We start from the raw sequence: 21283 nt of genomic DNA on the forward strand, positions 1-21283 counted from the left end.
TAGAAATATTAGGACAAGTGGCATTGACTATGACTAAAACAGTGGAAACATTATTAAATTGACCTGTGTTCCATTACTAAAGTGACCAATGATTCCATGTCTATGTACATAGGGCAGCAGCCTCTAAGGTGCAGGGTTGAGTAACCGGGTGGTAGCCGGCTAGTGACAGTGACTAAGTTCAGGGCAGGGTACTGGGTGGAGGCCGGCTAGTGATGGCTATTTAACAGTCTGATGGCCTTCAGATAGAAGCTGTTTTTCAGTCTCTCGGTCCCAGCTTTGATGCACCTGTACTGACCTCGCCTTCTGGATGATAGCGGGGTGAACAGGCCGTGGCTCGGGTGGTTGATGTCCTTGGTGATCTCGTTGGCCTTCCTGTGACATCGGGTGCTGTAGGTGTCCTGGATTGAAGTGATCGAAGTGGATTTAACAAGTGACATCAATAAGGGATCATAGCTTTCACCTGCATTTACCTGGTCAGTCTATGTCATGGAAAGAGCAGGTGTCCTTCATGTTTTGTATATACTGTATACTCAGTGTATGATGAGTCTGTACAACAACAACAAAAAATTCTCAATGGGTCTCCTTGTTGTGTGATATTTGGTGTTAGTTATCATCTAGGTACCATGTCATAATGGAACACTTCCCTATACTGTACGTCCATTCTGGCTCGATGTATACCCCAAAATGCAAAGGTTTGACCTTTGACCCCCCCACGGTGGACCCATAGAGATGTCACTACTGTTGTAATTATTCCATACCTTCTTTCATGTTGTATTATGAAGTTAATAACATATCAATACCTTGTTTTGAGAAGATTGTTGTTTTATAATACATTTCATACAATCAATCCAGTTGTCCCAATTAAAAGCATAGGGGTCATAACATTAATGCAGTGATAACACAGTTAGCTCTGTCCGATAGTGGTTATCATACAAAAATATAACTCCCAGACATGTACCTTTGCCACCCCATAGTGGACCAATATGTGAAATTTGGCCCTCTGGCCCATGGACTATTGATCTAATTCATTATCAGAGCACCATTACATTTACATTTTAGTCATTTAGCAGACGCTCTTATCCAGAGCGACTTACAGTTAGTGAGTGCATACATTTTTACATTTTTTTTTTTTTTCATACTGGCCCCCTGTGGGAATCGAACCCACAACCCTGGCGTTGCAAACGCCATGCTCTACCAACTGAGCTACATCCCTGCCGGCCATTCCCTCCCCTACCCTGGATGACGCTGGGCCAATTGTGCGCCGCCCCATGGCTCCACCATGCATGCCAGGATGCCACCATATGTGAGAACAATTAATGCAAGGACAATATTTCAAGTATGAAAACACTTTTATTGGTAAAGCATTTCTATGACAAAAAAAATCTTACATTTAAGAATAAAAAATATAGCAAAATTACAATCTCAAGTCTTTTACAAGGCCATCTTTACGATTTCTCTAGCAACATATTGCTTATTGCACACAATGTTTTCTCAGTGTATGAACATTGTTGTTTATTAAGGCATCTAGATGTTTACAATCCAAAACTTCATCCAAAAACACTGATTTGCAGACATTGTCTGTGGTTGTTTAGAACAGAAAAATACTCTGTACCTTTCATTATTTGTTCCACCACTTTGCTTTGATGTTCTTCAATCTCATGAATATAACTGTGCTTTATTACTACACAATAGAATGATTACAGGTTGATAAAAACGACATTCCTGCCATATACCCTGCCACAATACAAGACACTATGCAGATACAGTTCCGACATACCAGCATATGATTCACCCAGAAAAGAACATAACGCAACACAAATGCAACTGTCTTGCCATTACAAAAAGCATAGGCTACAACATTACTACACTACACAATGAATTACATAACTGTAGAGGCACATATACACTGTATCTGTTAGGATTCACTGAAATGATTACCATATAATAATCTGCCTTATTATTATAACTTGATGCGTTATCAGTCAATATATTCCTGACCCTGCTCATGTGGAATGGTTACTTTGGTATATCAAAGTGATTCTTTGGAAGTCTCAGTTGTCCAGTGATTTGACTGATGAATGTGCTGGCTGTAATGTCATTTTGATTGCATATATCATAATATAAAATCCATTCCACCAACTAGCATTGAGGCTTATACAAGTGATATAGGTTCCTTTCGAATTATATCAGTGAAATATATAGAGAATTTTACGTTCTCTTCCAAGTCTCACTGATAGCCCTGTAGAGAGAGGGTGAAACGAAGCAACATTCAGTGTTATCAGACGCTTCAGTGTTTCATCATGGAATATAAAGTGCCATTGTAGAGTCATTGCTCTGTTCCCCTTCATTTGCACTTGCTCCTTTGGCCTCCGAGAAATGATCTCTTTCCACACAGCAACAAAGGTCAGCAGGTACGATACTCCCAACTCTCAATAGATCCACATCTTTGATGCGTCTTTTGGAACATTGTCATCATCATCATCATCATACTGATGAAGTCGTCATTGGTTTTTTAAATCAACAGACATCACTAAATTTAGCAGCGTTTGTAAGAACCTCTGTTAATGCCTTCTAAAATAACATCTTCCTCGCTCCATGGCAGGATGGTAATCTTCAAAGTTTGTGCAAGTCAGGTCCTCTGCTGTATTTCCTTGTTTTATAAGAGCTTCTTTGTACCCATTCGACTAGGGTCATTGCTCTGTGTCACTGAGCTTGCCGTCAGATGCCTCGATCATGGCCCGGAATCTGGAGTTGTCATCTGCCAGCAGGGCAGCAGGGGTGTCGAACTCCAAAATCTGGAATGAAGAAAATAAATGAAAATAAATAAGTTCTGACCAACAAGTATTTTGACCCACTAGAGAAATGTTTCCTTAGGTGTACAGTAGTAAATCAGATATTTTGTTTAGTATATGCTGTTAACCCTTTACACTCGTACCCATATACGGGTTGAAAATGGCAGATTTGGACACTGATATTCACACAACCCTGAGTCAACACTTTGTAGAAGCACCTTTGGAAGTGATTACAGCTGTGAGTCTTTCTGGGTAAGTTTGTAAGAGCTTTCCACACCTGGATTGTGCAACATTTGCCCAATTGTTTGTTGCTCAGTCCTAGACAACCATTTTCAAGTCTTGCCATAATTTAAGTCAAAACTGTAACTCGGCCCACTCAGGAACATTCACTGTCCTCTTGGCAAGCAACTCCAGTGTAGATTTGGCCTTGTGTTTTAGGTTATTGTCCTGCTGAAAGGTGAATTCATCTCCCAGTGTCTGGTGGAAAGCAGACTGAACCAGATTGTCCTCTAGGATTTTGCCTGTGCTTAGCGCCATTCCGTTTCTTTTTTATCCTGAAAAACTCCCCAGGCTTTAACGATTACACGCATACCCATAACATGATGCAGCCACCACTATAATTGAAGTGTGGAGAACTATAGTTCTTAGTAATATGTTATATTGGATTTGCCCCAAACATAACACTTTCTATTCAGGACAAAAAGTGAATTGCTTTGCCACATGTTTTGCAGTATTACATTAGTGCCTTGTTGCAAACAGGATGCATGTTTTGGAATATTTTTTATTCTGTACAGGCTTCCTCCTTTTCACTCTGTCATTTAGGTTAGTATTGTGGAGTAATTACAATGTTGTTGATCCATCCAGTTCTCTCATATCACAGCCATTAAACTCTGTAACTGTTTTAAAGTCACCATTGGCCTCATGGTGAAATCCCTGAGTGGTTTCCTTCCTCTCCGGCAGCTGAGTTAAGAAGGACGCCTGTATCTTTGTAGTGACTGGGTGTATTGATACACCATCCAAAGTGTAATGAATAACTTCACCATGCTCAAAGAGATATTCAATGTCTGCTTTTATTTTTTTTACCCATCTACCAATAGGTGCCCTTCTTTGCGAAGCATTGGTAATCGTCCCTGGTCTTTGTGGTTGAATCTGTCTTTCAAATTCACTGCTCGACTGAGGGACCTCACAGATAATTGTATGTGTGGGGTGCAGAGATGACGTAGCCGTTCAAAAATCCTGTTAACCACTATTATTCCACACAGAGTGAGTCCATGCAACTTATTATGTGACTTGTTAAGCACTTATTTAGGCTGGCCATAACAAAGGGGTTGAATACTTATTGACTCAAGACATTTCAGCTTTTCATTTTTAATTAATTCCATCTTGACATTATGGGTTATTGTGTGTAGGCCAGTAACAAAAGATCTCAATTGAATCCATTTTAAATTCAGGCTGTAACACAACAAAATGTAGAAAAAGTCAAGGGGTGTGAAAACTTTCTGAAGGCACTGTATATATTTTACACTATACTATAAACCCAGAATTAGAATAAGGTAATACTCTATGACTTCAAATGTGTTTCATTAGCCACTGGTATGATTCAATAGATACAATGGTTACAAGTCCCTCTCAAATAAACACAGAGCTAAGAGGTGCAGAACATAGAAGAAATAGAATGATATGGCTGTGTCCCAAATGGCACCCTATTCCCTATAGGCCCTGGTCAAAAGCAGTGCACTACATAGGGAATAGGGTGCCATTTGAGACACATTCTATATTTCTATGGTGCAGAAGACCCACCTGTCCCTGGTCCAACACCATGACCCTGTTACAGCTCATCACAGTGTTGAGGCGATGGGCGATGATCAGCGTGGTGCAGCTGCTGAATGACTCGCGGATGGTCTCCTGAATCAGCCGGTCTGTCTCTGTGTCGATGGCTGCAGTCGCCTCATCCAACAGCAAGATCTGGCAACCAAACGTATGTCACATTTAAGCACACTTTGCAGAGGTTCAATCACAAAGGTAACAATATAGAAAATACTGGACAAATTATATTGGGTCTTTGAATATGGATGTGTATATTACAATCTTTAGGACTATTATACAGTGGGGAAAAAAAGTATTTAGTCAGCCACCAATTGTGCAAGTTCTCCCACTTAAAAAGATGAGAGAGGCCTGTAATTTCCATCATAGGTACAAGACCCAGCCACGTTTCATCTTCAATGCCCTTGCTGATGGAAGGAGGTTTTCACTCAAAATCTCACGATACATGGCCCCATTCATTCTTTCCTTTACACGGATCAGTCGTCCTGGTCCCTTTGCAGAAAAACAGCCCCAAAGCATGATGTTTCCACCCCCATGCTTCACAGTAGGTATGGTGTTCTTTGGATGCAACTCAGCATTCTTTGTCCTCCAAACACGACTGAGTTGAGTTTTTACCAAAAAAGTTCTATTTTGGTTTCATCTGACCATATGACATTCTCCCAATCCTCTTCTAGATCATCCAAATGCACTCTAGCAAACTTCAGACGGGCCTGGACATGTACTGGCTTAAGCAGGGGGACACGTCTGGCACTGCAGGATTTGAGTCCCTGGCGGCGTAGTGTGTTACTGATGGTAGGCTTTGTTACTTTGGTCCCAGCTCTCTGCAGGTCATTCACTAGGTCCCCCGTGTGGTTCTGGGATTTTTGCTCACCGTTCTTGTGATCATTTTGACCCCACGGGGTGAGATCTTGCGTGGAGCCCCAGATCGAGGGAGATTATCAGTGGTCTTGTATGTCTTCCATTTCCTAATAATTGCTCCCACAGTTGATTTCTCCAAACCAAGCTGCTTACCTATTGCAGATTCAGTCTTCCCAGCCTGGTGCAGTTCTACAATTTTGTTTCTGGTGTCCTTTGACAGCTCTTTGGTCTTGGCCATAGTGGAGTTTGGAGTGTGACTGTTTGAGGTTGTGGACAGGTGTCTTTTATACTGATAACAAGTTCGAACAGGTACCATTAATACAGGTAACGAGTGGAGGACAGAGGAGCCTCTTAAAGAAGAAGTTACAGGTCTGTGAGAGCCAGAAATCTTGCTTGTTTGTAGGTGACCAAATACTTATTTTCCACCATAATTTGCAAATAAATTCATTAAAAATCCTACAATGTGATTTTCTTGATTTTTTTTCCTCATTTTGTCTGTCATAGTTGACGTGTACCTATGATGAAAATTACAGGCCTCTCTCATCTTTTTAAGTGGGAGAACTTGCACAATTGGTGGCTGACTAAATACTTCCCCCCCCCCACTGTAACTATAATGTAGGACTAGTCCCTAAACTTATTTTATCATCTTCAGTTGATTGAATTTCCAACTGCATTCTATAGAATCAGAGTGACATAACAACACAAGCCATGTGGTGGCAATGTTACACCTTGGAGAAGCTGCTGCCTTCTGCCCGTCTTATGTGACTACCTCAAAATTAGGATGTGAGGCACAAAAGCTTTCCTCTATAGTTACAGAATAGAGAAAATCAATCTAACTGGCCTTGTCTATTGTCCTGTGTGTGTGGTGTGGAGAGAAAGATATGTGACGCTAGAGTGTGTGTGTGTGTGTGTGCGCACGTGCGTGTGTGGATGTGTCTGTGTGTGTTTACCTTGCTGTGTCTCAGCAGTGCTCTTGCTACACACAGTAGTTGTCTCTCTCCCACTGAGAAGTTCTCTCCATTCTCTGTCACCTCAGACTGGAGAGAGTGGGGCAGTTGGCTGATCTGAACATGATTAGAGACAAAATGGAGTCAAAACACAAGCCACATATATCGTTTTCAACTGTTCAAAAATCTCTAGAGGGGATCTTTAATCTTAAACAGGTCTAGGATTTGTTATCAATACCTCTCAACGTTAGTAACACTATCAGAAGGTGTAAAAGGCAATGGATACATACAGTGGGGAGAACAAGTATTTGATACACTGCCGATTTTGCAGGTTTTCCTACTTACAAAGCATGTAGAGGTCTGTAATATTTATCATAGGTACACTTCAACTGTGAGAGACGGAATCTAAAACAAAAATCCAGAAAATCACATTGTATGATTTTTAAGTAATTAATTTGCATTTTATTGCATGACATAAGTATTTGATCACCTACCAACCAGTAAGAATTCCGGCTCTCACAGACCTGTTCGTTTTTCTTTAAGAAGCCCTCCTGTTCTCCACTCATTACCTGTATTAACTGCACCTGTTTGAACTCGTTACCTGTATAAAAGACACCTGTCCACACACTCAATCAAACAGACTCCAACCTCTCCACAATGGCCAAGACCAGAGAGCTGTGTAAGGACATCAGGGATAAAATTGTAGACCTGCACAAGGCTGGGATGGGCTACAGGACAATAGGCAAGCAGCTTGGTGAGAAGGCAACAACTGTTGGCGCAATTATTAGAAAATGTAAGAAGTTCAAGATGATGGTCAATCACCCTCGGTCTGGGGCTCCATGCAAGATCTCACCTCGTGGGACATCAATGATCATGAGGAAGGTGAGGGATCAGCCCAGAACTACACAGCAGGACCTGGTCAATGACCTGAAGAGAGCTGGGACCACAGTCTCAAAGAAAACCATTAGTAACACACTACGCCGTCATGGATTAAAATCCTGCAGCACACGCAAGGTCCCCCTGCTCAAGCCAGCGCATGTCCAAGCCCGTCTGAAGTTTGCCAATGACCATCTGGATGATCCAGAGGAGGAATGGGAGAAGCTCATGTGGTCTGATGAGACAAAAATATAGCTTTTTGGTCTAAACTCCACTCGCCGTGTTTGGAGGAAGAAGAAGGATGAGTACAACCCCAAGAACACCATCCCAACCGTGAAGCATGGAGGTGGAAACATCATTCTTTGGGGATGCTTTTCTGCAAAGGGGACAGGACGACTGCACCGTATTCAGGGGAGGATGGATGGGGCCATGTATCGCGAGATCTTGGCCAACAACCTCCTTCCCTCAGTAAGAGCATTGAAGATGGGTCGTGGCTGGGTCTTCCAGCATGACAACGACCCGAAACACACAACCAGGGCAACTAAGGAGTGTCTCCATAAGAAGCATCTCAAGGTCCTGGAGTGGCCTAGCCAGTCTCCAGACCTGAACCCAATAGAAAATATTTGGAGGGAGCTGAAAGTCCGTATTGCCCAGCGACAGCACCGAAACCTGAAGGATCTGGAGAAGGTCTGTATGGAGGAGTGGGCCAAAATCCCTGCTGCAGTGTGTGCAAACCTGGTCAAGACCTACAGGAAACGTATGATCTCTGTACCAAATATTAAGTTCTGCTTTTCTGATGTATCAAATACTTATGTCATGCAATAAAATGCAAATTAATTACTTAAAAATCATACAATGTGATTTTATAGATTTTTGTTTTAGATTCCATCTCTCACAGTTGAAGTGTACCTATGATACAAATTACAGACCTCTACATGCTTTGTAAGTAGGAAAACCTACAAAATCGGCAGTGTATCAAATACTTGTTCTCTCCACTGTAATATGATGCCAACATAAGGACTACTTGACATTTGCATACAGACATTTATAAATATATTTGGGGTCAAACTGACGTATTGCCTACTCTACTTATGTTAACATTTACCCCATCTATCCCTACTTACCATCTCCTTTATATGGGTCCTCTCAAGTGCATCCCAGATCTGGGCATCTGAGTATTGATTCCATGGGTCCAGATTGGACCTATTTGGTAAGAAAAATAAGAATAAAGAATCAATCTCTATCATTCTAAACAAGCCTAGATAACAGCACAACAGTCAGGTGAAGTTGCCCCTGGGGTCAGTTTGACATTTTCCCCACTAATGGTTAAAGGGATACTTTGGTATTTTTGGTAATGTCCTACTTACCCAGAGTCAGACAAACTCATGTCATGGATACCATTTGTACGTCTCTGTGTGCAGTTTGAAGGAAGTTGAAGGTAGCATATCGTTAGCTTAGCGCAATTGTTGGAAGTCTATGAGTATCTACTAGCCAGCTCCTCTCAAAAGCAGGGAAATAGACCTAACTATTCAAAAGCTGGGTGGTTAGCACTTTGTACTCTAAGTATTCATTACAAGTATATATGAAATTATGTTTTATTATAGTTATTTTTGAAACTATTTTCTCTGAACTATGCATTTCATTCATCCGCTGTGATGGTGGGCGCAAGCATAGGCTGTGCGCGAGTGTCAACACAGCAGGCCAGCTGAGACAGCGGCAGTTTGAACGTGTTTGCTAGCTAGATATCAAGTAAGAAAAGTGTGAGAAGATAAACCTCACAAAAGAAAAAGAGGACATACTGCCAATGCTTGTCCAGAGCAATATTTTTACCTTGCAGCCGTGACTGTGAAGATTGTTGACACTGCTAGAAGATGAGCGAGAAAGTTAGAGGCATAAAAAAAATGCTAACCTCCCCTGTTATTGTAATGGTGAGAGGTTGGCATGTCTTGGGGGTATGATATTTGTGCATCTGCAACTTTCTCAGTCATCATTATTCACAATTCATTCAGGACTATCCGTGATCATGGTAGCATCCACATTAATGTAGAAGTGTTAAGAAACATTCTATTCTTATTTACAATAAAAGTGACTCCAAAATGACACAATACATTATTTACCATTCATTTCTATTGGCAACAAAATTATCTGAAACACAACCAAAACAAACAGCAAATGGATCCAACATGTTTCTAGGAATATGGGACCAAATACTAAACTTTTGACTACATTAATACACAAGTGAATTTGTCCCAATACTTTTGGTCCGCTAAAATGGGGGGACTATGTACAAAAAGTGCTGTAATTTTTTTACGGTTCACCCGATATGGATGAAAATACACTCAAATTAAAGCTGACAGTCTGCAACCTTATAGTCATTGTATAATTTCAAATCCAAAGTGCTGGTGTACAGAGCCAAAACAACAAAAACATTTTCACCGTCCCAATACTTTTGGAGCTCACTGTATATTTTTGGAAAGTTGAAAGCGTCCAAAGTTTTGAATAGAAAAGGTCATTAAAGACGGTCAAAAGCCTTTTCAGCATCAACAGCCAATATTGATAAATCTACAGTGCATTTGGAAAGTATTCAGACCCCTTGACCTTTTCCACTTTGTTACGTTACAGCTTTATTCTAAAATTGATTAAATTGTTTTTTTCCCCCTCATCAATCTACACACAATACCCCATAACGACAAAGCAAAAACAGGTTTTTAGAAACGTTTGTAAATGTATTAAAAATAAAAAACTGAAATAAACCATTTACATAAGTATTCAGACCCTATACTGTTGAAGCACCTTCGGCAGCGATTACAGCCTTGAGTCTTCTTGGGTATGATAATGATAATGGGTAATGTTATTTCACGCTTAAGAGTACCTGTAATTAAGCCAGCTAGCTACCTACCATTCAGCTGTTTTTCTAACCTCATTATCTGAGGCATTAACGTTAGGTAGTTAGTAGCTACTGTACTTAATTACAGCTACTGATTGCAGAAGACCAATGTCGTCTTGTCTGCCACCCAGACAGCTGGCGTCGGGTAAGTTTGGCTTTATACATAGCTTGGGCTTTGTCGAGTAAGGCTTAAACTATGTATTTAGATTGTAGTTAGGTATTGTAGGTAGGCATCGTGGGCTGTTGTGGGTAGTTATTGTAGGTTAGCATTGTATTCGGCGGTGCCGGGTGTAGCACGAAGCTAGCTAGCTAGCTAACTCACCTCCTGGACTAGCTGGCGAGTAGCTATTAGCAACGGTAGCAACTAGATACAATATCCTTTTAGCCAGCTACATTTGTTCGCAGCGCCGCCGTTTTTCAAACAAAGTCAACACAGCAGCCATTGCTAGCTAGCCAACACGACCAGCTAGCTGTACTGTAGCAGCTAAATACAATATATTATGGCGTCATAGTTAGCTAGCTGAATGAAGTAAGTTGAGTCTATTCCTTGAAACATTGAACCGCTGTAGTTCACAACAATTCTAATTTCTAAAGTGGAAGTTGGGAGAGTTTTTATTCGGGTGGTTCAGTGAAACAATTATAGTTTCTGAGGTGGAAGTTGGGTGAGTTATATTTGGGAGTTTTGGTGAGGGAGGCCCTACTCTCTCCTTTCCCAGATGTTTAGTTCATTTCATTCCGATCTCCTCTGCATTATTGTAGCCATTTGCTACAGCCTGTCAACTATGCCTCTGCCTATCCCTGTTCTCTCCTCTCCGCACAGGCTACACAAACGCCCTCACACCGCGTGGCTGCTGCCTCTCTCTAACCTGGTGGTCCCTGCACGCACCCCCACACCTGGAGTTCCAGGTCTCAGGCAGCCTCTGGAACTGCCGTTCTGCTGCCAACAAGGCTGACTTCATCCCAGCCTATGCTACCCTCCAGTCCCTCGACTTCCTGGCGCTGACGGAACATGGATTACCACTGAAAACACTGCTACTCCTACTGCTCTCTCCTCGTCTGACCATGTGTTCTCGCATAACCCGAGAGCATCTGGTCAGAGGGGTGGTGGCACAGGAATCCTCATCTCTCCCAAGTGGACATTCTCAATTTTTCCCCTAACCCATCTGTCTATCTCCTCATTTGAATTCCATGCTGTCACAGTCACTAGCCCATTTAAGCTTAATATCCTTGTCATCTATCGCCCTCCAGGTTCCCTTGGAGAGTTCATCAATGAGCTTGACGCCTTGATAAGTTCCTTTCCTGAGGATGGCTCTTCCCTCACAGTTTTGGGGGATTTCAACCTCCCTACGTCTACATTTGACTCATTTCTCTCTGCCTCCTTCTTTCCACTCCTCTCCTCTTTTGACCTCACCCTCTCACCGTCCCCCCCCTACTCACAAGGCAGGCAATACGCTTGACCTCATCTTTACTAGATGCTGCTCTTCTACTAATCTCACTGCAACTCCCTCCATGTCTCCGACCACTACTTTGTATCCTTTTCTCTCTCGCTCTCCTCCAACACTACTCACTCTGCCCCTACACAGATGGTAATGCGCCGCCGCAACCTTCGCTCTCTCTCTCCCACTACTCTCTCCTCTTCCATCCTATCATCTCTTCCCTCTGCTCAATCCTTCTCCCTCCAATCTCCTGATTCTGCCTCCTCAACCCTCCTCTCCTCCCTTTCTGCATCCTTTGACTCTCTGTGTCCCCTATCCTCCCGGCCGGCTCGGTCCTCCCCTCCGTGGCTTGATGACTCATTGCGAGCTCACAGAACAGAGCTCCGGGCAGTGGAGCGGAAATGGAAGAAAACTAAACTCCCTGCCGACCTGGCATCTTTTCACTCCCTCCTCTCTACATTTTCTTCATCTGTTTCTGCTGCTAAGGCCACTTTCTACCACTCTAAATTCCAAGCATCTGCCTCTAACCCTAGGAAGCTCTTTGCCACATTCTCCTCCCTGCTGAATCCTCCCCCCCCCCCTCCTCTCTCTCTGTGGATGACTTCGTCAACCACTTTGAAAAGAAGGTTGACGACATCCGATCCTCGTTTGTTAAGTCTAATGACACTGCTGGTCCTGCTCACACTGCCCTACCCTATGCTTTGACTTCTTTCTCCCCTCTCTCTCCAGATAAAATCTTGCGACTTGTGACTGCAGGCCGCCCAACAACCTGCCCGCTTGACCCCATCCCCTCCTCTCTTCTCCAGACCATCTCCGGTGACCTTCTCCCCTACCTCACCTCGCTGATCAACTCATCCTTGACCGCTGGCTATGTCCCTTCCGTCTTCAAGAGAGCGAGAGTTGCACCCCTTCTCAAAAAAACCAACACTCGATCCCACTAATGTCAACAACTACAGACCAGTATCCCTTCTTTCTTTTCTTTCCAAAACTATTGAGCGTGCCGTCTTTAGCCAACTCTCTTGCTATCTCTCTCAGAATGACCTTCTTGATCCAAACCAGTCAGGTTTCAGGACTGGTCATTCAACTGAGACTGCTCTTCTCTGTGTCACGGAGGCTCTCCGCACTGCTAAAGCTAACTCTCTCTCCTCTGCTCTTGTCCTTCTAGACCTGGCTGCTGCCTTTGATACTGTGAACCATCAGATCCTCCTCTCCACCCTCTCCGAGCTGGGCATCTCCGGCGCGGCTCACTCCTGGATTGCATCCTACCTGACCGGTCGCTCCTACCAAGTGGCGTGGCGAGAAGCTGTCTCCGCACCACGTGCTCTCACCACTGGTGTCCCCCAGGGCTCAGTTCTAGGACCTCTCCTATTCTCCCTATACACCAAGTCACTTGGCTCTGTCATATCCTCACATGGCCTCTCCTATCATTGCTACGCTGACGATACACAACTAATCTTCTCCTTTCCCCCTTCTGATAACCAGGTGGCGAATCGCATCTCTGCATGTCTGGCAGACATATCAGTATGGATGACGGATCACCACCTCAAGCTGAACCTTGGCAAGACGGAGCTGCTCTTCCTCCCGGGGAAGGACTGCCCGTTCCATGATCTCGCCATCACGGTTGACAACTCCGTTGTGTCCTCCTCCCAGAGTGCGAAGAGCCTTGGCGTGACCCTGGACAACACCCTGTCGTTTCTCCGCTAACATCAAGGCGGTGACCCGATCCTGCAGGTTCATGCTCTACAACATTCGGAGAGTCCGACCCTGCCTTACACAGGAAGCGGCACAGGTCCTAATCCAGGCACTTGTCATCTCCCGTCTGGATTACTGCAACTCGCTGTTGGCTGGGCTCCCTGCCTGTGCCATTAAACCCCTACAACTCATCCAGAATGTCGCAGCCCGTCTGGTGTTCAACCTTCCCAAGTTCTCTCACGTCACCCCGCCCCTCCGCACACTCCACTGGCTTCCAGTTGAAGCTCGCATCTGTTACAAGACCATGGTGCTTGCCTATGGAGCTGTGAGGGGATCAGCACCTCTGTACCTTCAGGCTCTGATCAGTCCCTACACCCAAACGAGGGCATTGCGTTCATCCACCTCTGGCCTGCTGGCTCCCCTTCCTCTGCGGAAGCATAGTTCCCGCTCAGCCCAGTCAAAACTGTTCGCTGCTCTGGCACCCCAATGGTGGAACAAGCTCCCTCACGACGCCAGGACAGCGGAGTCACTCACCACCTTCCGGAGACATTTGAAACCCCACCTCTTTAAGGAATACCTGGGATAGGATAAAGTAATCCTTCTACCCCCCCCCCCCAAAAAAAAAAAAAACATATTGTAAAGTGGTTATCCCACTGGCTATAGGGTGAATGCACCAATTTGTAAGTCGCTCTGGATAAGAGCGTCTGCTAAATGACGTAAATGTAAATGTAAATGTATGACGCTACAAGATTGGCACACCTGAATTTGTGGAGTTTCTCCCATTCCTCTTTGCAGATCCTCTCACGCTCTGTCAGATTGGATGGGGAGCGTTACTGCACAGCTATTTTCAGGTCTCTCCAGAGATGTTGGATCGGGTTCAAGTCCGGGCTCTGGCTGCGCCACTCAAGGACATTCAAAGACTTGTCCCGAAGCCACTCCTGCGTTGTCTTGGCTGTGTGCTTAGAGTCGTTGTCCTGTTGGAAGGTGAACCTTCACCCCAGTCGGACGTCCTGAGCGCTCTGGAGCAGGTTTTCATCAAGGATCTCTCTGTACTTTGCTCCGTTCATCTTTGCCTCGATCCTGACTAGTCTCCCAGTCCCTGCGGCTGAAGAACGTCCCCACAGCATGATGCTGCCACCACCATGCTTCAACAATAGGGAGTGACGCTTGGCATTCAGGCCAAAGAGTTCAATCTTGGTTTCATCAGACCAGAGAATCTTGTTTCTCATGGTCTGAGAGTCTTTTAGGTGCCTTTTGGCAAACTCCAAGCGGGCTGTCATGTGTCTTTTACTGAGGAGTGGATTCCATCTGGCCACTCTACCATAAAGGCCTGATTGGTGGAGTGCTGCAGAGATGGTTATCCTTCTGGAAGGTTCTCCCATCTCCACAGAGGATCTTTAGAGATCTGTCAGAGTGACCATCGGGTTCTTGGTCACATCCCTGACCAAGGACCTTCTCCCCCGATTGCTCAGTTTGGCCGAGCAGCCAGCTCTAGGAAGAGTCTTGGTGGTTCCAAACTTCTTCCATTTAAGAATGATGGAGGCCACGGTGTTCTTGGGGACCTTCAATGCTGCAGAAAGGTTTTGGTACCCTGCCTCGACACAATTCTTTCTCAGAGCTCTACGGACAATTCCTTCAACCTCATTGCTTGGTTTTTGCTCTGACATGCACAGGTGGACTCCAATCAAGTTGTAGAAACATCTCAAGGATGATCAATTGAAAAAGGTGGCACTTGAGCTCAATTTCGAGTGTCAAAAAACAAAGGGTCTGAATATTTATTTAAATAAGGTATTTCTGTTTCTTTGTTTTTAATAAATGTGCAAAAATGTCTAAAAACCGTTTTTCGCTTTGTAAATGTCTATTTTTTATAAACCCTCTTTGATTGTTAGTTGCCATTAATATAACGTTAGCTAGCTAGGTAACAACACTCTGACCAAGGACCTCAGAAAGTTAGTAGTTTCCTCCGATTTTTTATTACCATGTGTCTATTATGAGAGAATGGAACTGACAAGCCATAAGACGAGACATTTCCTGAGGGATACAAGCGGTCCCATCAGTGGGCATTCTACGCACGCTAGAACAAAGTGGAATGGGGGTAAGTGTGATGATGAGATCTTATATTATCTGATTGATTCAATAGTAGCTAGCTGTTCTCATGATAAAATGTGATAGGCCTGTCAATTCTCTCGTGGATAGGCTGTCCATGTCCTTCGTGATGTCCTCCTCTCAAAGCCAAAGAAAAGCTGAGTACAACAAAACGACTAAGAATGCTCAAAACTATGTGCTCTCCTTTTTTCATTATTCAACATTGAGTGGTGCCATTATTTTAGTCTTTATTCAACTTGATTCAAGTACTTTCAAACTAATTAGACAATTTCCACATTCTTGAGAAACAAATAAATTGACTTGACTTCATAGTGTTAGCCATGTAATAGATGACTGCATGTGTTACGACTTCCTCCGAAGCTGCCACCTCTCCTTGTTCGGGCAGGCTTCGGCATTTGTCGTCACCGGCCTTCTAGCCACTGCCGCTCCTCATCTCATCATTCCATTTGTTTTGTCTTGTTTGTTACACACACCTGGTTCATATCCCCTCATCAGTACCTGCATAAGTGTTCCCTCTGCCCCCTTGTCTTTGTGTGTGATTGTTTATTGTGGAGGATAGCTAAGCTCGGTGGAGCTCCTTGTATTTTGTATCGCCGCGATATTTCCCTGTGACTTGTATTTTCCAGTGCGCCTGTTTTGCGCACTGGAGTGTTTGACGCATTTCTGCGTAGCTCTGTATTTGCGGAATAAAGCCTGTTATTCTGTGACTTACCCTCCTGCGCCTGACTCCTTCGACATCACCTCATCACAGCATGCCACAAAAACAGAACAGCTATTACGGCCTTATTCAAGTGTGTTCTCCTTTGTTTATTTCAAATGATTACCACCACTTCCGGTTCCCTTTTCCTTTATTTCTTACTCTGGTTGAGATAGGAGACATGCCTGCTGTGGACAGTCCACAAGGAACGGACTCCATGTTTGCTGGAGTAACATCACATTCAGAACCAGAATAGAGGACAAGCCTCAACCGTTGCTGTTAAGTACTCAAAATATGCCATCAATGTTCTGGTTTACACTTTAGCACTTGTTTTGTCATATTGGGATGGTAATGCAATCATTGGCCTGTACAGACACATCTATTCTAACAAAAGGACAGGTAGCCCAATTGCCCATCCAGGATATTTTGGTTGACTTGGGGAAAGTGGAAGGTTTCTTTGGTGCCCTTTTTGTAGTGTGGGACCTGACTATATCCACTACACTAATCTGATCAACTGCATCCAGCCTGAATGCAACGTAGCAAACCAAGAAGTGTCCCATATGTTCTTCCTATATGTATGGCAACATCCTTGTGTTTACATTGTATTCACTGGTTTATCATCTCCTCTTTCCTCATTTCAGACACTCCAAGATTCAATGTTGTCCACCCAAAATAAATCAAAACAGTGGATTGCCCGGCCAATATATCAGCCCAGCACACAAAGATTCAGGAATGACCTGATGGAGCGCGTCCTGAAGAGAAGCATGGATAGCCCCATCCCAAATCCAACATACAGTGGGGAAAAAAAGTATTTAGTCAGCCACCAATTGTGCAAGTTCTCCCACTTAAAAAGATGAGAGAGGCCTGTAATTGTCATCATAGGTACACGTCAACTATGACAGACAAATTGAGATTTTTTTTCTCCAGAAAATCACATTGTAGGATTTTTTATGAATTGATTTGCAAATTATGGTGGAAAATAAGTATTTGGTCACCTACAAACAAGCACGATTTCTGGCTCTCACAGACCTGTAACTTCTTCTTTAAGAGGCTCCTCTGTCCTCCACTCGTTACCTGTATTAATGGCACCTGTTTGAACTTGTTATCAGTATAAAAGACACTTGTCCAAAACCTCAAACAGTCACACTCCAAACTCCACTATGGCCAAGACCAAAGAGCTGTCAAAGGACACCAGAAACAAAATTGTAGACCTGCACCAGGCTGGGAAGACTGAATCTGCAATAGGTAAGCAGCTTGGTTTGAAGAAATCAACTGTGGGAGCAATTATTAGGAAATGGAAGACATACAAGACCACTGATAATCTCCCTCGATCTGGGGCTCCACGCAAGATCTCACCCCATGGGGTCAAAATGATCACAAGAACGGTGAGCAAAAATCCCTGAACCACACGGGGGGACCTAGTGAATGACCTGCAGAGAGCTGGGACCAAAGTAACAAAGCCTACCATCAGTAACACACTACGCCGCCAGGGACTCAAATCCTGCAGTGCAAGACGTGTCCCCCTGCTTAAGCCAGTACATGTCCAGGCTCGTCTGAAGTTTGCTAGAGTGCATTTGGATGATCCAGAAGAGGATTGGGAGAATGTCATATGGTCAGATGAAACCAAAATAGAACTTTTTGGTATAAACTCAACTCGTCGTGTTTGGAGGACAAAGAATGCCGAGTTGCATCCAAAGAACACCATACCTACTGTAAAGCATGGGGGTGGAAACATCATGCTTTGGGGCTGTTTTTCTGCAAAGGGACCAGGACGACTGATCCGTGTAAAGGAAAGAATGAATGGGGCCATGTATCGTGAGATTTTGAGTGAAAACCTCCTTCCATCAGCAAGGGCATTGAAGATGAAACGTGGCTGGGTCTTTCAGCATGACAATGATCCCAAACACACCGCCCGGGCAACGAAGGAGTGGCTTCGTAAGAAGCATTTCAAGGTCCTGGAGTGGCCTAGCCAGTCTCCAGATCTCAACCCCATAGAAAATCTTTGGAGGGAGTTGAAAGTCTGTGTTGCCCAGCGACAGCCCCAAAACATCACTGCTCTAGAGGAGATCTGCATGGAGGAAAGGGCCAAAATACCAGCAACAGTGTGTGAAAACCTTGTGAAGACTTACAGAAAACGTTTGACCTGTGTCATTGCCAACAAAGGGTATATAACAAAGTATTGAGAAACTTTTGTTACTTATTTTCCACCATAATTTGCAAATAAATTCATAAAAAATCCTACAATGTGATTTTCTGGAAAAAAAATCTAATTTTGTCTGTCATAGCTGACGTGTACCTATGATGAAAATTACAGGCCTCTCTCATCTTTTTAAGTGGGAGAACTTGCACAATTGGTGGCTGACTAAATACTTTTTTTCCCCACTGTAGCCCCATCCCAAATCCAACATAGCCCCATCCCAAATCCTACATAGCCCCATCCCAAATCCAACATAGCCCCATCCCAAATCCAACATAGCCCCATCCCAAAACCAACATAGCCCCATCCCAAAACCAACATAGCCCCATCCCAAAACCAACATAGCCCCATCCCAAAACCAACATAGCCCCATCCCAAAACCCAGTAAGGAGGATGTCATTATTGGTTTATTAGGATCCCCATTAGCTTTTGCTGAAGCAGAAGCTATTCTTCTGTAGACTACTACATAACAGCACCCCCATACCATTCACTGTAGACTACTACATAACAGCACCCCCATACCGTTCACTGTAGACTACTACATAACAGCACCCCCATACCATTCACTGTAGACTACTACATAACAGCTCCCCCATACCATTCACTGTAGACTACTACTACATAACAGCACCCCCATACCATTCACTGTAGATTACCACTCCATAACAGCACCCCCATACCATTCACTGTAAACTACTACATAACAGCACCCCCATACCATTCACTGTAGACTACTAAATAACAGCACCCCCATACCATTCACTGTAGACTACTACATAACAGCACCCCCATACCATTCACTGTAGACTACTACATAACAGCACCCCCATACCATTCACTGTAGACTACTACATAACAGCAACCCCATACCGTTCACTGTAGACTACTACATAACAGCACACCCATACCATTCACTGTAGACTACCACTCCATAACAGCACCCCCATACCATTCACTGTAGACTACTACTGGACATAACAGCACCCCCATACCATTCACTGTAGACTACCACTCCATAACAGCACCCCCATACCATTCACTGTAGACTACTACTGGACATAACAGCACCCCCATACCATTCACTGTAGACTACATAACAGCACCCACATACCATTCACTGTAGACTACATAAAAGCACCCCCATACCATTCACTGTAGACTACTACATAACAGCACCCCCATACCATTCACTGTAGACTACTACATAACAGCACCCCCATACCATTCACTGTAGACTACTACATAACAGCACCCCCATACCATTCACTGTAGACTACTACATAACAGCACCCCCATACCGTTCACTGTAGACTACTACATAACAGCACCCCCATACCATTCTCTGTAGACCACTACATAACAGCACCCCCATACCATTCACTGTAAACTACTACATAACAGCACCCCCATACCATTCACTGTAGACTACTACATAACAGCACCCCCATACCATTCACTGTAGATTACTACATAACAGCACCCCCATACCGTTCACTGTAGACTACTACATAACAGCACCCCCATACCATTCACTGTAGACTACTACATAACAGCACCTTCATACCATTCACTGTAGACTACTCCATAACAACACCCCCATACCATTCACTGTAGACTACTACATAACAGCACCCCCATACCGTTCACTGTAGACTACCACTCCATAACAGCTCCCCCATACCATTCACTGTAGACTACTAATGGACATAACAACACACCCATACCGTTCACTGTAGACTACTACTGGACATAACAGCACCCCCATACCATTCACTGTAGACTACTACAGAACAGCACCCCCATACCATTCACTGTAGACTACTACTGGACATAACAGCTCCCCCATAGCATTCACTGTAGACTACTACAGAACAGCACCCCCATACCTACTTTGTACTGTCTATTTTATTGTATATTTGACCTTTTATTGATGTGCATTGTGTGAATGTCTATACTGTATATTGTATATCTCATCTTTTTAAGTGGGAGAACTTGCACAATTGGTGGCTGACTAAATACTTTTTTCCCCCACTGTAGCCCCATCCCAAATCCAACATAGCCCCATCCCAAATCCAACATAGCCCCATCCCAAATCCAACATAGCCCCATCCCAAATCCAACATAGCCCCATCCCAAAACCAACATAGCCCCATCCCAAAACCAACATAGCCCCATCCCAAAACCAACATAGCCCCATCCCAAAACCCAGTAAGGAGGATGTCATTATTGGTTTATTAGGATCCCCATTAGCTTTTGCTGAAGCAGAAGCTATTCTTCTGTAGACTACTACATAACAGCACCCCCATACCATTCACTGTAGACTACTACATAACAGCACCCCCATACCATTCACTGTAGACTACTACATAACAGCACCCCCATACCATTCACTGTAGACTACTACATAACAGCACCCCCATACCATTCACTGTAGACTGCTACATAACAGCACCCCCATACCATTCACTGTAGACTACTACATAACAGCACCCCCATACCGTTCACTGTAGACTACCACTCCATAACAGCTCCCCCATACCATTCACTGTAGACTACTACTACATAACAGCACCCCCATACCATTCACTGTAGATTACCACTCCATAACAGCACCCCCATACCATTCACTGTAGACTACTACTGGACATAACAGCACCCCCATACCATTCACTGTAGACTACATAACAGCACCCCCATACCATTCACTGTAGACTACTACATAACAGCACCCCCATACCATTCACTGTAGACTACTAAATAACAGCACCCCCATACCATTCACTGTAGACTACTACATAACAGCACCCCCATACCATTCACTGTAGACTACTACATAACAGCACCCCCATACCATTCACTGTAGACTACTACATAACAGCAACCCCATACCGTTCACTGTAGACTACTACATAACAGCACACCCATACCATTCACTGTAGACTACCACTCCATAACAGCACCCCCATACCAT

General features: G+C 43.9%; 1 protein-coding gene across 2 annotated transcripts in view; it reads right to left on the bottom strand.

The window, feature by feature from the left end:
* Positions 1-1330: 1330 nt before the first annotated feature.
* Positions 1331-21283, bottom strand: part of wu:fb13g09 (multidrug resistance-associated protein 5) — a 58423-nt gene continuing 38470 nt past the window's right edge. For both annotated transcript variants that reach the window (XM_041849895.1, XM_041849904.1), the window contains 4 exons: positions 8422-8500; positions 6425-6538; positions 4593-4757; positions 1331-2795 (listed from right to left, as the gene is read on the bottom strand). In XM_041849895.1, coding sequence (XP_041705829.1) covers positions 2691-2795; positions 4593-4757; positions 6425-6538; positions 8422-8500 — 463 coding nt within the window. In that variant the 3' untranslated portion in view covers positions 1331-2690. The remainder of the gene's footprint in view (positions 2796-4592; positions 4758-6424; positions 6539-8421; positions 8501-21283) is intronic.

This window comes from Coregonus clupeaformis, chromosome 3 (genome assembly GCF_020615455.1).
Source record: "Coregonus clupeaformis isolate EN_2021a chromosome 3, ASM2061545v1, whole genome shotgun sequence".
Lineage (NCBI taxonomy): Eukaryota > Metazoa > Chordata > Actinopteri > Salmoniformes > Salmonidae > Coregonus > Coregonus clupeaformis.